Source organism: Littorina saxatilis, linkage group LG1, assembly GCF_037325665.1.
Source record: "Littorina saxatilis isolate snail1 linkage group LG1, US_GU_Lsax_2.0, whole genome shotgun sequence".
Classification (NCBI taxonomy): Eukaryota; Metazoa; Mollusca; class Gastropoda; order Littorinimorpha; family Littorinidae; genus Littorina; species Littorina saxatilis.
Genome location: NC_090245.1, coordinates 91665433 through 91682157, shown reverse-complemented (window position 1 = coordinate 91682157; position 16725 = coordinate 91665433). Strand labels below are relative to the sequence as shown.

The 16725-nt window shown below is 41.5% G+C and overlaps 1 protein-coding gene across 1 annotated transcript; it reads right to left on the bottom strand.

Moving 5' to 3' along the window:
* Nucleotides 1-1704: 1704 nt before the first annotated feature.
* On the bottom strand, nucleotides 1705-12301 carry LOC138945514 (neuronal acetylcholine receptor subunit alpha-10-like). Its single transcript, XM_070316951.1, has 7 exons — nucleotides 11947-12301; nucleotides 11495-11640; nucleotides 9527-9571; nucleotides 8103-8212; nucleotides 7024-7571; nucleotides 5453-5600; nucleotides 1705-4887 (listed from the first exon to the last, which is right to left on the bottom strand). The coding sequence occupies exons 1-7, from the start codon at nucleotides 12050-12052 to the stop codon at nucleotides 4473-4475; spliced, it is 1518 nt and encodes a 505-aa protein (XP_070173052.1). The 5' UTR covers nucleotides 12053-12301; the 3' UTR covers nucleotides 1705-4472.
* Between the last annotated feature and the right edge of the window lie 4424 nt (nucleotides 12302-16725).

Below are 16725 nucleotides of genomic sequence, written 5' to 3'. Positions count from 1 at the left end.
AAATTTTGAAAAAAAGGATGCAAAATGGTGCAATCTGGTGCATTCTGAGGATGATCATTACCAGTTTCAGGCAGCAGATTTTGTCACTGATTATAACCCCCAAAATTGAAACTCAATGTAAAATAAAGAAATGCATACCTCATTCAATATTTTTATATTTTTATATTTTTATATTTATAAGGTGGGTCCGGAAACCCTAGAACCCTCCCCCCCCCCCCCCTCGTCCGCTCATGGGCGGGGTCAGGGGGCGAAGCCCCCTGAAGCTGATGGGTAGGTCATATTCTGAAAAGAAAATGGTCGCTCCTTGCATGAAACGGCATAAAATAAGCAATAATAAAAAATGTTTTAAATAAGTAAGGTACATGTTCAGGCTAGGGGGGGGGGGGGGGTTGCGCAACCCCCATAACCCCCCCGGTAGTCCGGCCCTGCTTAATTTTAGTGTATTTATCAGTTTTAATTGATGTCTTTGATTTGTTTTATAGCTGCGTATGTTGGGTGTGCTTGGCTGGAATGATTGTTTCTAAACCGCAATTGTCAATTATATGTGTCGAGGAAGAGAGAGTCTGTGATCCTAATGACTTCACAGAGACCAACAACTATCCTTAGCGGATTATGACTTTATTCAGTTATTCTGCAGAAAAACAGAAATGCTGGAGAAAAACTGTTTGTTTCTGCAGCATTTCTGCATAATGTCATGTTTCGCGAGAGCAACATTTTTTCTGCAGTAAAACAGTTTTACTGCAGTAAAATTGAAATCAAGAATGCTGTTTACACTTTTTCTTCAGCATTTTGGCATTATTCAGTTATTCTGCAGAAAAACAGAAATGCTGGAGAAAAACTGTCTTTTCTGCAGCATTTCTGCATAATGTCATCTTTTGCCGAAGCAACGGGTTTTTCTGGAGCAAAACATTTTACTGCAGTAAAATTGAAATCAAGAATGCTGCAGTAAAACGGTGCTGTTGTTTTACTGCAGAAAACCTGTTTACACTTTTTCTGCAGCATTTTGTACTGGCTCATTATAATGTTAGAGCACGCGAGCCCCCCTCTGTCGAGAGATGGACTTATCCAGAATTACCAATAGTTACAAACTATTATACTATCCCAGGGGGCGACGAATACAAACGCTACTTTACAAGGTCGTTCGTTTTTCCCCAGAAAAACTGTCACAGACTATTGTGAAGAAAAAGTTAATCGCAATAATGCTGCAGAAAACCAAGTAAACATTATGCTTCAGAAAAACTGTTTTACTGCAGTAAAAAAACGTTGCTTTGGCGAAAGATGACATTATGCAGAAATGCTGCAGAAAAGACTGTTTTTCTCCAGCATTTCGGTTTTTCTCCAGAATAACTGAATAATGTCATAATCCGCCAAAAGCCAGTACAAAATGCTGCAGAAAAAATGTAAACAGGTTTTCTGCATAAACAACAGCACCGTTTTACTGCAGCATTCTTGATTTCAATTTTACTGCAGTAAAATGTTTTGCTGCAGAAAAAAACGCTGCTTCGGCGAAAGATGACATTATGCAGAAATGCTGCAGAAAAGAACGGTTTTTCTCCAGCATTTGTCTTTTCTGCAGAATAACTGAATAAAGTCATAATCCGCTAAGGATAAACAAGGTCACCTGATGCAGCATGTTGTGAGAACTTGGAGTCTGTCTCCAGATTTTAGCTTAATTTACTTTTATTTTTTCTTTGTTTGTTTGTTTTCGACAACACACCCTTGCCCATCATTTACCCTTCATCCAATCACGTACTCAGCGCTCGAATGCAGTTAATCAAATATATGAACTTAAATGCCTTTATTTGCCTTAGGCTTGGAAGACAATAATTATGCAGCCATACCTAGATTTTAAGTATTCACGTGTACAAACAAAAATCTATCTCAGGTGTTATTTAGAAAACAAGGAGATGGACGCATACAGAAAACAACAAAACACCACCAAAACAAATCAAAACATGTTTGTGCCAAAATAACTACAAACGTCCACATTTACTCCATCATGATCCCATGCCAAAAGTCTTAACGCAAATTGAATCACTTCCTCTTAGCATAATTGTTCACACCTTTTAACAACATAAAAGAACAACTTCACAGCTTTACTCTCTTGGAGGGAGTTCGTGGATGTCCTAAATCTTCGCATGTGAATGTCTCAAAACTATGTCTTCCTACGGCATAAACACTCTTTTATAAAATGCGTTTAAAGGCACAGTAAGCCTCCCGTAAACCATCACAGATACGGTCAGGCTTTTACACACAGTACAAACACCCTTTCATTTAAACACTCACCGATTGAGAACATCCTAGGTGCCCTCCGTAAAGAGCGAACAATTTTAAAAGAATTTATTTTTGCGTGGTTTATCTTACCCCTGAGCCATCGTGAACCCGTGTGATCCAGTGTCCCTTTTTCACAATGTAGTCGTCAGTTAGTCATTTGAATGCGACTCGATGTGAGCTTATCTACAATAGCACGTTTTTATGCACGAAACCATCAATCAATCAATATGAGGCTTATATCGCGGGTATTCCGTGGGTACAGTTCTAAGCGCAGGGATTTTTTTTTTAATTGTTATTTTATGCAATTTATATTGCGCACATATTCAAGGCGCAGGGATTTATTTATGCCGTGTGAGATGGAATTTTTTTTTTTACACAATACATCACGCATTCACATCGGCCAGCAGATCGCAGCCATTTCGGCGCATATCCTACTTTTCACGGCCTATTATTCCAAGTCACACGGGTATTTTGGTGGACATTTTTATCTATGCCTATACAATTTTGCCAGGAAAGACCCTTTTGTCAATCGTGGGATCTTTAACGTGCACCCCCCAATGTAGTGTACACGAAGGGACCTCGGTTTTTCGTCTCATCCGAAAGACTAGCACTTGAACCCACCACCTAGGTTAGGAAAGGGGGGAGAAAATTGCTAACGCCCTGACCCAGGGTCGAACTCGCAACCTCTCGCTTCCGAGCGCAAGTGCGTTACCACTCGGCCACCCAGTCCACAAACGGCTGTGGTTCACAAGAACTCTAGCGATGGCTTTTGACTGTTGAGAGGAACGGCAATATGCATAAACCGTCGTCTGCTACGACCCTTGCGTGACCCTGCTTCCGGGCTTTTTTTTGTTGAATTCTTTTATGATTAAAGAATGTTTGTGTATCAAGCTGTCAATTTATTATTTAGATTTTAAAAGTTAGGTCTAGCGCAAAAACGCACCACGGTCCAAAAACATTCTGATAATCATCGATCCACGGCTATCGCCAGTTTACATCGATAGAATGAGACCCGAAGGGAAGTAGGTAACTCATTTTTGACCTGAGTTCAGGATGGGTCCAAAAAGTGTTCGAGACAATCTGCACAATTAATTCTTTAAAAATTGCTCGCTCTTTACGTAGGGCACCTAGGATGTTCCCGTTTGGTGAGCGTTCAAATGGAAGGGTGTTTGTACTGTGTGTAAAAGCCTGACAGTATCTGTGATGGTTTACGGGAGGCTTATTGTCAGGGCGTGATTTCCGGTATTGAATATTCATAAGAGCACCAAAACGAGGCGCCATTGTTGTAGAGGACCAAGTCCACGAAAATAAATTCTTTGAAAATTTCTCACGCTCGACAGAAAGCAGCCAGGATGTTCCCGTTCGGTGAGCGTTCAAATGGAAGTATGCTTGTACTGTATGTAGACGCTCGGGGAGCTCTGTGATGGTTTACGGGAGGCTTACTGTGCCTTTAACACATAAAGGACAGCACTTACAGCCAGCACAAAAAACATCTCTTCATAACAGAACTTGTCAAAAGTCATTTTTGTGTGTTTCATATGAAAAAGTTGTTTCAGATCAAACTTCAGGTTTATAAAAGTGGGTTTTGCACGCTATTCCAGTCAAGGTTAGATACTCGCTGATCCAAGACTAGGTAATCATTCACGAAAAATTCTTTTGCATATGATGACAAATGTATGTGTTAATGCTTGAAGCTGGGGTCACAGTAATTTGATAAGCGTATCAGCTGGCCGTGCGCTGGGATAAGACACAGGTTCGAACAAAGGAAGAGTTATCAGCATCCTGTGGTGCTGGGAGATCCTTTAAAGTTTTCATATCTCACTAGCACTTATACGATGTCTGTGAAGGGTGTGTCTGTGGAAGTAAAGTAAGTTTCCCAAACTACTGACGGGAAACGGTGATGCAAGTATTCTGTACAAAGACTTTTGCCGCATGGCTGCTCCGTTCTGAGCCCAAAGAAAGAGACAGGTCTCTTGGGGTACAGACTGAAAAACGTGCTTGAAATCCATGAGATGACTCTTCAACGTTCGTCGCAAGTTCAGTCCGAGCTGTGTCCAAGACAAAGCCAAAAATAAACGACTATGTCTGATTGGTTTGCTCGTGTGTTCATCGTCATTTGAGAAATCACTATTCTTATTTAGGTTTTTCTCTGGCCGTACCCGAACAGGCAGACACATTCCATCTGTTGGGAGTAAGACTTAGGTCATGACGGGGTCGTTGCGCATGTGGACAGGCACGACGTACAAGATCATGAAGATAGTGAAGGCCATGCTGATGAGGTAGATGAGGAAGGCGAACTTGTCCGCCACCTCCGCCACGAAGAACCACTGCCGCTTCATGTGAAACATTCTCTCCGCAGGGGAAACAATCATGTCCTCTTCCCCTTCACTGGCCTCCCCTTCGCCCTCGTCAGTTGCTCTCGGTTTCTGTCCCCTCCTCTGTCTCAGGTGGGAAGTAGCTGATGACGTCATCGGCGTGAGAAACTCTGACGTGGCTGTGTCATCAGTGATGACGTTAGCATCGCGGCCCATGACATGGCCATACACAGCATCCTCTTCGTTGTTGCTTGGCTGAGGAATGTCATCTCTCCAAAGATATCTGGTGCACACGATTCTGTGAAAAGAAACACTGGGTTTATATCATACATGTAGGCTTTGCAGAAATTGTATTTAATCTGCAAAGTTTGCTGCCTGTCTCAACACTAAATGTAATGCCAGTACATTTAATCATACGGTACCGGCCAGCTCTCAACCAAAAAGCTTTACATGTTATATGTGTCATTCACGTCTTTTTGCACATGAGCTCGTCCATGGCTAAACAATGTCAGTTAACCGATTACAAAACCGTATACCAGCTTTACCAAATCCATAGTCAATTATTTTATAAATACACACACACACACACACACACATACACACACACACACACACACACACACACACACTAATACACGCACGCACGCACACACACCGTGACACACATGTGGCACACACACGTGGCACACACACACGTGGCACACACACACGTGGCACACACACCGTGGCACACACACACACACATACACACACACACACACCGTGGCACACACACACACACCGTGGCACACACACACACACACACACACACACACACACACACACACACACACACACCGTGGCACCCCCCCACACACACTTACTTGCTGAGAACATTGTGACAGAGCCACAACATCCAAGTCGGGACATCCGGGCACTGTTTCTCGTCGCCACGTTTTTTGATGTTCATGACGATGGTAGCCATGATGAGGGAGATGCAGTTGAACGTCATCACCATGAACAGAAACACGACTGCAGCACAAGCCAGAAAACATGTGAGAACTCATAACTTCATGCACACGGCAATATCCCGATTTAACCCCGGTGTAACACGAAACTCAAATTTTACTCCACGAAAAATTGACTCCGGAGTACAAATTTCGTACGAAATTTTTACTCCGAGTACACCTGTCGTACGAGAAAAGTACTCCCCAAGGAAAAAAAAATTACTCCCTCCACGAAATGTTTACTCCCCAAATTTTTACTCCCAATAAAAATCTCGTGGAGTACTTTCCTTTTGTTCGACGTACGAAAAAAGTACTCCCTGTACGAAAGTTTTACTCCACGAGTATTTTACTGTCAGAATAAGTAACTCCTCATGTTATTCTTGGAATAAATTAACAATTGTTATTGCCGTCTGAACTCTTGAAAAACCGGATCATCATGTATTTGTGGGGATGTCCCATTGAACAATGTGTATGTAAAGTTTCATGAAGGTCTGCCAAGTAATTTACCGGGAGTTGCTCCGAACACACACATTTCTGTTGGCGCTAGTATGACGTAAAAGTCTGTTGCAAAATGAGTGGAAGAAATTCTTCGTAACAAGGGGAATAATATTTTGTAAGGGGAATAATAATGTCTTGCAAAATGTGTTAGGGGAGTAACATTTTCGTACGAAATGTGTACTCGGGAGTACACCTGTCGTGGGGAGTAATTTCCCCGAGCTACGAGGAAGTATTTATTTCGTTAAAGGGAGTAACAATTTCGTACGAAATTTTTACTCAGGAGTACACCTGTCGTGGGGAGTAATTTCCTCGTGCTACGGGGGAGTAACTTTTTCGTGAAGGGGAATACAGATTTCGAACGAAATCTTTTCTCGGGAGCAAACATTTCGTGGGAGTAATTTTCTCGTGTTACACCGGTCACACTGACTGAACTGATCTCAAAATGATGGTCTTCTTTCAGCGTGAAGTTACTTCCGCAGTACTAAATCATACTGCATAAGTATGCCCATGTATACAGTGGTGCTAGCGATGTGATGCCCCTTCGACGAGGAGAGGACACCCCCTAGAGAGGACACCTTCTCTTGTCCCTTTTCTATCACCGTTGAGCTGTCATGACCTGCATTGTAGGGACACATTTGGCTCGTCCCGAGTGTGTCCTTTCATATTATTAAAAGGGCTCCTAATATGGACCACTTTTTGTTTCATGCTGATAACTAGCTTGTTTTCTTGCGAAGAAGTTTAATTTCGTGTTTAGTAGTCCTTCTCTCTTGGGTTAACCGTTAGGTCTAATTAGAGTGAATTAGCATTGATAGACATTCAGCAAAAATTAAATACAGAAAAAACACAAATGGTCCATATTAATCAATGGTCCTACTACACAACGTTATTGTGAGAAACATGAATTTAAGTGACAGGTAGGCTTTGTGGGGTGTAATGTAAGGACAACTCACTGAGAATGGGTGTAGAGTTGGTGTCGGGCACGTTGTCAGCGATACGCAGCTGCAGCACGTACAGCGTGAGAAACACTGTCAGGCCGATGGCGATCTTCTCCCCCTTGTGACACGGAAGCAGAAAGGAGGCCAAGGTCAGCACGCAAAGCATGATGGTGGGCGCAATGACGATGTAGTCATAGTACAGCGATTTCCTACTGAGGTGAATCTTGAAGTTGACCATGGCGTGAAGACCGTCTCCGGGGCAACAGGAGCTGTCAAGCACTTCCCGGATCAACGACACGTTGACCAGATCGTACTCGCTGTTCATGACGTATTGTTCAAGGTCAGGACGCTCCAAGGTTAGGCGAAGGTCGAGCTGTGCAAGGTCGTAGATCCACGAACCAAATTTGACCTCGCAGATCTGCTGGTCGTAGGGAAAGTAGGTCACGTCGACTGCGCATGCGCTGTTGACGATGAGCGGCACCATCCACCTGACGTGACCGGTGTGTTGGACGGCCACCTTGCTGCCGGTCACGTTGACAAAGCCGTCAATACTCTCTCCGGCTCTGAAAAGCAAACATTGCAAAAGGCTGCACTGCCGGTGGTGGTATACGAAATCGTGTATGTAGTACAAGAGTTCTCTTACTTTTGGCTACCAGCTTTAACATTCTCATTTAAAGTAGGCCTACAGCGTCACAGCATGACTATAAACTAAAACTATGCACATGACAACTGGCTATATCTTTGCAATGAATAGAAAGTGTGGGCGAGTAGCATGCACGCCGGTGAAATAAAGACATCTTTATAATCTTGCAGTGTGCATGTGTCCAAATACACTGTACTTTAATTTAATTCAAGTGGAATGACATATCAATCATGTTTGCACAACAAAAGAAAATTAACTTTTTTACTGATACATTTCTGGTATAAACGCACATGCGTATGTGTTATGTTCAAGGCCTAGTTGATGAATATGTTATAATTCAAAAAACAATATCAATTGCTATTTTCAACCAACCTCCCACCGTCCCTACCCATCCTCTTTTCGATAGCCAAACATCACAGTCCCCATCAAAAAACGAACAATGTGTTCATACATGTTGAAGATAAAGATGTCAGGCAACCAGATGTAGTTTGCTGGAATCATCAGTGATCTCTGACCGTTGAAATGCTTGGGTTTCCACATCAGGTTTTCGTCAATCCAGTCCTGTGAGCATAGAAACAAGCTGATGCAAACGGAACGCAGCAGAAAATAAGACAAAGGTACATGTATGCCTTCTCGCCACCACGTTCGCCATCACAGATCTCTTGAGGCTTTTACACGGGATAAGAGCACTCTTCAACTTCATGCCCAAGTCAAAAATCAACAGCATGGCTGCTTGCTATGCAGAACGTGAATTTTGTGGTTGAATTAATTTCGTAAGCGACACCTGTGTCAATCAGCTAAATGAATTCACCGAAACAAAACAATAATCGCATAATTGCACCGTTGATTCAGTTTAATATGTGTCCAATTCCACTTCTTACACACGTTCCAAAATGTAACAGCCTGACTGCTCTATCCGTCGCGATATAACCTTGAACGGTTGAAAACGCCGACGTTAAACACCAAATAAAGAAAGAAAGAAAGACTGCTCTATGTGTACATTGATTGTGATTATATTTATGAACTAATTTCACAAACCACTGGTGACTTTTTAGGAACTGAATTAAATAGATAAAACAGTTCAAAGCGGCACAGAGAGCAGGCAGACTGTTGAATGTTGGCGTGTGTTCAAGTAGTGTTACGGTGTAAAATCCTGGACAGACCTGAGATGAGGGGGGCGATGCTTTACCACGTGCACCGGGAATGGGCTTTTTGGACGTAACGTGCATGGGAATGGGGAAATTCTCGTAGCGTGCACCGTGCACAGAGGTCCGGCGTGCACCGTGCATGGAGCTTGTTCGTAACGTGCACCGTGGATCACCGTGCATGGCACTTTTGGCCTCAACGTGCACGTGCACAGACCCCCCCCCCCCCCCATGGTGACCCTCTGAGATGGTGAGCCAAATCGTTGACATGCGAAGGAGTGTGCCTTACTTCATCAGTTTTAGAATGTGTGTGTGTGTGTGTGTGTGTGTGTGTGTGTGTGTGTGTGTGTGTGTGTGTGTGTGTGTGTGTGTGTGTGTGTGCGTGTGTGTGTCTGTGTGTGTGCGTGCGTGTGTGTGTCAGTGTGTGTGTGTGTGTGTGTGTGTGTGTGCGCGCGTGAGCTTGCTTGCTTGCTACTGGCGCTAGGAGAGGTTATGGAGTTATTATGCTTTTAATTTTAGTGTATGTATAATTTACACTGACGTCGTTGATTTATTTTATAGATGGGCGTGATGGGTGTGCTTGACTGGAGTGAATGTTTCTAATCCGCAAAAACGAAATCCCAACTATGGGCAATAAAATATTCTGTATTCTGTAGAGAAAAAAACACCGTTTTATTTGTCTGCGTCTCTGATGCAACATGTATATTTATGTCTTGGTAATTCTGCTCACCTCATAAATCCATACTGACGTCGTCAAGATCTGATTTTTCTCGTCCTGAAAAAAAGAAGAAAAGTCATCTTCAAAACCTTATTGTTACATGTGATGCTTTGAAACCTCACACAACAAGACCACACATTTTTCTTTTGCACAAGCTCTTTCTAACATTTCGGAAGATCGCATTGACGGCTCAGTGCAACTTAAAATGGACATTTTTTCGAAGGAAAGTGAAACTACTCAGACACGGCGGATAAATAGCTACAGTGAGTTTTGCAATCATAACACTGTGACAAAAGCTACGGTCCTCATAACATCAAGAAGGGTAGGCTAGTAGGTTCAGAAATATTACTTAAACATCTTCCCAAAATGCATGATGTAACTAAAGTTGGTGTCTAACATGTACCTCATATATTCATCGTTTTGCTGCATTAAATGATCATTGAAAATATAGCTCACAGTGCCCGTTTTCAGAGACTTCTTGAACACTTTTTCTGTCGAGACAAGAGACAAACGGATCTACAACCTTTTTGGTTTATTTCCAAATCCAAGTTTCACAGGCATCCAAATTGAAATACCAGTTCGAGAGACTTGGGGCGAAGAGGGAGCTGCAGTGCCTTATCAGTGTCAGGACCCAAGTATTACTTCGCAAACACTGTCCCTTCAGCCCCCCGCACCCTCTTTGGAACCCAAATGAACCCCACAGCCACTGACCCACCCATACTCTTCATCAACCCCTCCCAAAAAAATCAAAAATCAAATCAAATCAAATCAAAGTTAAAAAACAAAGGAATACTGTACTCACCAATGCAAGAACGAGACAAGACGGTACGAATTTTCGCTTATGGAAGCTTCATCAGGAAAAACAAGAACACAAAAGACAACAAAAAGCAGACGCAACACGGAACGAACAAGTCTTTCAAACCTTGTTCGTTCCGTGTTGCGTCTGCTTTTTGTTGTCTTTTGTGTTCTTGTTTTTTCCTGATGAAGCTTCCATAAGCGAAAATTCGTACCGTCTTGTCTCGTTCTTGCATTGGTGAGTACAGAATTCCTTTTTTTTTTTTTTTTTTAACTTTGTTCATCTTACCACAGTCACTTCGTTGTTTAGATTACAAATCAAATCAAATTAAACAAGTCGCGTAAGGCGTAATTACTACATTTAGTCAAGCTGTGGAACTCACAGAATGAAACTGAACGTAGTCCGCCGCTAGTGCAAAAGGCAGTGAAAGTGACGAGCCTGTTTGGCGCGGTAGCGGTTGCGCTGTGCTTCATAGCACGCTTTACTGTACCTCTCTTCGTTTTAACTTTCTGAGCCCGTGTTTTTAATTCAAACATATCATATCTATATGTTTTTGGAATCAGGAACCGACAAGGAATAAGATGAAATAGTTTTTAAAACGATTTCGGAAATTTAATTTTGATCATAATTTTTATATTTTTAATTTTCAGAGCTTGTTTTTAATCCAAATATAACATATGTATATGTTTTTGGAATCAGAAAATGACGAAGAATAAGATGAAATTGTTTTTGGATCGTTTAATAAAAAAACAATTTTAATTACAAGTTTCCGATTTTTAATGACCAAATTCACTCATTAGTTTTTAAGCCACCAAGCTGAAATACAATACCACACCCCGGCCTTCGTCGAAGATTGCTAGGGTGTGACAGTGCCGCCTCAACTTTTACAAAAAAGCCGGATATGACGTCATCAAAGGTATTTATCGAAAAAATGAAAAAAAAACGTCCGGGGATATCATACCCAGGAACTCTCATGTAAAATTTCATAAAGATCGGTCCGGTAGTTTAGTCTGAATCGCTCTACACACACACACACACACACACACACACACACACACACACACACACACACACACACACACACACATACACCACGACCCTCGTCTCGATTCCCCCCTCTATGTTAAAACATTTAGTCAAAACTTGACTAAATGTAAAAAGAAAAGAAAAAGGAATGTGCCTACCAAATCGAGAAGCTGGTTGAAGGAGATGGCGAACTTGACAGTGACAGGGTGACTGGCGTTGGTGACAGGTCTGGACTCAGAGCTGTAGTTGTTGAACAGCTTCATGAACAGTTTGTGTTCAGGTCCCATCGTGGTGCCACCGCTCACTGACACCACAGCACAGGTAGGTCAGTAATAAGTTAAGCATCATAATTGAGCACACACACACACACACACACACACACACACACACATCAGTGCTTCCTGTCATCTTCGAAGAAGCAAGACAGATCTGAAGTGATTACCCTTTAATTGTCTGTAGCTATTTGCTGTGTACAATCCTGTAAATAAAACCATGCAGTCTTTGGTTTTTTGCCATCAGCGCGTCGTAATCTACGCACACACGGAGAGAGAGAGAGACTGAGAGAGAGAGAGACAGGGACAGAGACAGAGACAGAGACAGACAACCGTACCTGGCAAAGTAAACACAGCAATCCATAAACAGCACAGCCCTAGAACGTTCGCCATTCCTCTGCTGGCAGAAGGGCCCACACTCCCTGCTTTTCGTGGTTTCGGCATCTCTCTTCTTCGCTGTCCCTAACTGTGCGTCTCAAAATCCGAGTCTGAAATCTCCGACAGTCAGATCCACCTACGATTACCAGTCAGCATCGAGAAAGAAGGTCTTGTAACATTTCATTATCCCTCAGTTCGACGCTAGAAAATAGTTTTGTTCGCGCAGACTGACAAGGAGGGCACTGAATACCGCTTACATCTCCCAGTGTTGTTGCGGCGGCAGACAGCTCGGTATACTGACCTCGGGGTCATTAGGATATATCAACATAATGAAAGAGCGGCAACAGATGTGCGCGTGCGCGTGCGCTGCCAGCCGCATAGCACGTGCCAAAATTGATCTGAAAACTCTTCTCTGAGTAGGCTATTTGTATGCTGTTGGGATGTTTGATGGAGCAGAAGATTGTGATTGCGGCTAAATGAACGCATGGGCCTCATCAGTGTGATGTTGTCATAGCCTACTTTATCTCGGCGTTAATATCTATTGTTTTGAACATAAGAGGATACTACATGGCCGCTTGCTGTGTCGCACCAAATTTACTACTACACAAGTTGCTTTCTTTAGATATTTAACTGCGAGCATCCAGTGTAAATTTGGTACGACCAGAGACATACATTGACTGAAGTGTGCAATTTGAAACAGATTCAACACTGCTTATGTTGATGCCATAGCTTTTTGACTCCAAGTGTGTGCCTTAATCAGTGCTGGTTAGCATGTCTGTACAGTTTATGCTTTTTTTTTATTGAAGCATGTGATTTTAGTAAGAACTAATAAATACATTGTTGTTGCAGTAACGTTTTTGTTCTTAAGACTTTTTTTTTAAGCTTGCGTGTGTCTTATCTGAGACATTTCTTAATTGTGAAGAATCTGGTGAGTGATTGTCAGAATGAGTGTGTATCTGTGTAATGGCTCCTTTGTTTAGTCAACAAAGTTAATATGTTGAGCCCAGCTGTCCTAAACGGAAAAATATGTGTCTGGTTTGTCTCAAAACAGTAAAGTTTCACAAAATTGAACAAAACTGTTGAAAACACACCTACTGGAGCTAACAAAGGCAGAGATTAGGTACAAATCAAAAGTAATGTGTTAAATATCACACTCACACCAGCTTCACATTCACAGAGTGACAGATTGGTAAAAATTAAAATACATATAATGTGTTCAACGCTTTATTTAACTGAACTGTCATTGTCAACATATATATAAAAATTAAAAACAAAAAACACGTAACACTGAATTCAGGGAAACTTTTTAGTTACTGTCTTCAGCAGCACTAAAGTAAAAAGAAATAGAAAAAATAAAAAAGAAGAACAAAAAACACACACACACACATTACACATTTACAGGTTCACAATAAATGTTCTAAGGTAATATCAAAGTAAGCACTAAAGCAGACACCAGACTTGATCCCAAAAAGGAAAAAAGAATCGCTTCTCCAAACATAAACATACAAAGTTAGAAATACCATTTCTCGAATAACAATGAAATGAAAACTCACACACACTGAAGCAGAAATAATAGGTAATCTAAAACTAAAGAGCGTCACACATAAACATACAAAGTTAGAAATAGAACTACAAGTTCTTGAATAATAACAAAATGAAAACTCATGCACACACACTGAAGCAGAATAGTGGGGCTCGTATGTTGCAGACGCACTCATAAATCATTCACATCTTGCAACAAACATCATACTTTGTGGTATTGTTCCTTATAATTATTTAAGGGATTTCAGATACAGAGCCACTTCAGAAATCGTTTTTTTTGTCTTTGATAGGGAATAAAAGGCTGCATTTACAGCAGACGAAATTCGTACCAAAAGCGCTCAGCAGTAAATATTCCCAACTCAGCAAATGTAAAATTCAATGGTTTACCATGCACCAGAAGTTGTCTGCTGATAACACATGCATGACATAAATACTCTTATGGGTATTTTTGTGTTCTGGTATTTAATTTGATCGTTTTTAGAATTGTATACATCCGCAGCATGAAAATTCAAGATGGCGGCCTCCGCAACATTGCGTGTTTTGATTTGAGCGAAAACAACGTTTCTGAAGGTAAGTTTTCAAGAATACGCATCCATTCACCAATGTCACATCATTTTACTGTTTAATTCTCCCCTGGGGTCTGTTATTCATCGGGTGAAGCGCTGAAATGCAGAGTAATCTTGCAATAGCTCATCAAGCTGGATTGTGATGCTGATAGATCTAGATCTATCTGTTGATTACAAGTAAGGAAATCATGATCGCCACGCTGGTGATTTTAAACAGATTAAACGAACTTTGAATAAAAGGCGAGGAGAAAGAGATTGTTCATGGTATGATAAATGATTAGTCCTGCCTACGTTAAGGACTTCCATAAGGTGGGGAGGGGTAGAGTCAAAAACTGAGTGAGGGTAGGCCAGATAGTAGGATGACCAGCTGGAGATAAAAACACTCCACTCCCCATGTCTTTACAGTGTTGTGATCAAACTTTCAAAGACGGTAGGTAACAGACAAAAGCATACAGTGTATGCTAATCAAATGAGATAAGTGGTTTTGAAAAATGAAGAGGTACCGCTCTTTGAGTTTTACAATTTTGGTTTGTTGCTTGTTTCTCATCCTTTTGCTTATTTTAAGTTGACCGTGCATTGGTGTGAATTTTATTTTTACAGGATATATACAAGAGTTACACCACATGCCGGTTCCTGGGAACAAGCGTTCTGCATTTATTCCGGTGCCACAGAAGGGAGCCGATTTCACTAGTACTACTGTATCAAGGTTTGTTACCTAATACATCTTAACAGTAAGATTTTTTTATTTGTATTAATTGGAACATGTTTGCACATCATTTGTAAGCGACCTCTGTGAATTTGATGGGTTTAACGTACGAACCCTCACTATGGTCAACATTCTGTTAGCGACTGTTTGAAGCGAATAAATGTAGCGGTCAGAAAGATTCCAGAATCAGTTGGGTCACTGGAAACTGTGTTTGTTTGTTTTTTAACCTGAAACAGTAAGAATTATACGAATTCATGAAATACAATTTTCTTTCATTTTGGTCTGTTGTGTGAAGACTTGCTAACCCGGCTTTGACCGACTCTCTGAGATAGTAAACATTATTCAAATACATTCAAATAAAAATGTCACTTTTCATCTTTTGTGTGAAGGGTACCACAGGCTGATTTCCTGCACCATGGATGTAGAGGAGGCCAGACAGTCTGCTTCTCATTCCAGCTGTGTTGCGTTTTTTTCTGCTCGTGAAGTGTATCGCCACATTGCCAAAGCCATTGGCCAAGAGAAGTCACCCTGTCTGCCCATTTTGCATAGCCTTACAGGCTGTGACACTATGTCGTTCTTCAATGGTATTGGGGAATCAGAAGGCTTGGGAAGTATGGCAAGCATTTGAAGACGTCACTCAAACTTTCTTCAGGTTGTCTGCTCCTCTTTGTAAGCTGAGTACCACTGACAGGGCAGCACAAGAGCTTTTTGGTGTACATTTGTAGGACAAAACCAGCAACGTACTGGGTGTAAACAGTGCTAGACGGTACCTCTTCAGTAAAAAGAGCTGCCAAATTGACCATAATCCCCTTACAAGTCAGGTGCTGCTGCAGGACATGAGATTGAGAAGAGCCATCTACCTATTAGACTTCCAAACTCTGTGGGCTGGCAGTTCAAGGCTGGAAAGTGGGAGTCATTCTGGACGAGCTTTCAAGAGATATCCAGCGTGTGCCGAGAACTCATGAGGTGTGCCTGCAAGAAGAGCTGTACAACAAAACGCTGCAAATGCTGCTAAGAAGGACTGCAGAGCACTGCTCTCTGCAAATGTGCTTGCATGCCTGTGAAAACTGTCAGCATCTAAACTGTGCAAAAATATTATTGCACCCATTTTCATACCCCAACTCAAACTTTTATTCCTGTGTCATTTTATTCAAACTGTCTATGCCATTAAAGGCTCGCATCTTCGCTATCTGGCACATTTTTTTTTAACATAATCATTTACGCCGTCAAAATAAGGATACCCTTGACGTGACAAAGAGATGTGACAAAAACTTCGGGTACCTTTTAAAAAGCCGACGACAATTCCTGAGGCACAACTGGGTCACTGGTGTATACGAAGAGAAAGTCAACTTGATTATCCATCCAGAACAGGTTGTTTTATTTCGCCATCTTGCATATTTCTAGTGTTGTGCCATTGTACCTACTGATGTATGTGTCGATCTCACGGATGAGATGTTTATGTGTCAAATTTGAGGGATACCCAAGTCAACTAAAATCCATGTATTTTAGCAATGACCAAGTGGGTTGCGTTGAAACTTTCAGGAATGTGTGTCTACGCACGAGGCGTAGTTCAACCGTTTGAGTACACTTTCAAATCTTCACGAAATAATATTTTAAAAACTGCCACAGGTTTGTTGACTTACATCCCACATATTTTTGACTTCGCATGTATATATGACAGATGGTTGTTTCAAGTACTGCCAAAGTTTCTTTTGAGTATAGACACTTGCCGGAATGTGCTAGTTGTGTAAACACATGAGAAAAAACAACGTTTTCGAAATACAGCGATTATGAATTTTAGTCGACTTTTGAGTTGATACATTACATTTTTATCAGTTTTATTTTGGGGGTACCCTTATTTGGGCGGCGGTCAAATAACCCATGTAAAGGCCACCTTTTATCTTAAAAGTGTTCCAGTTAGCCAA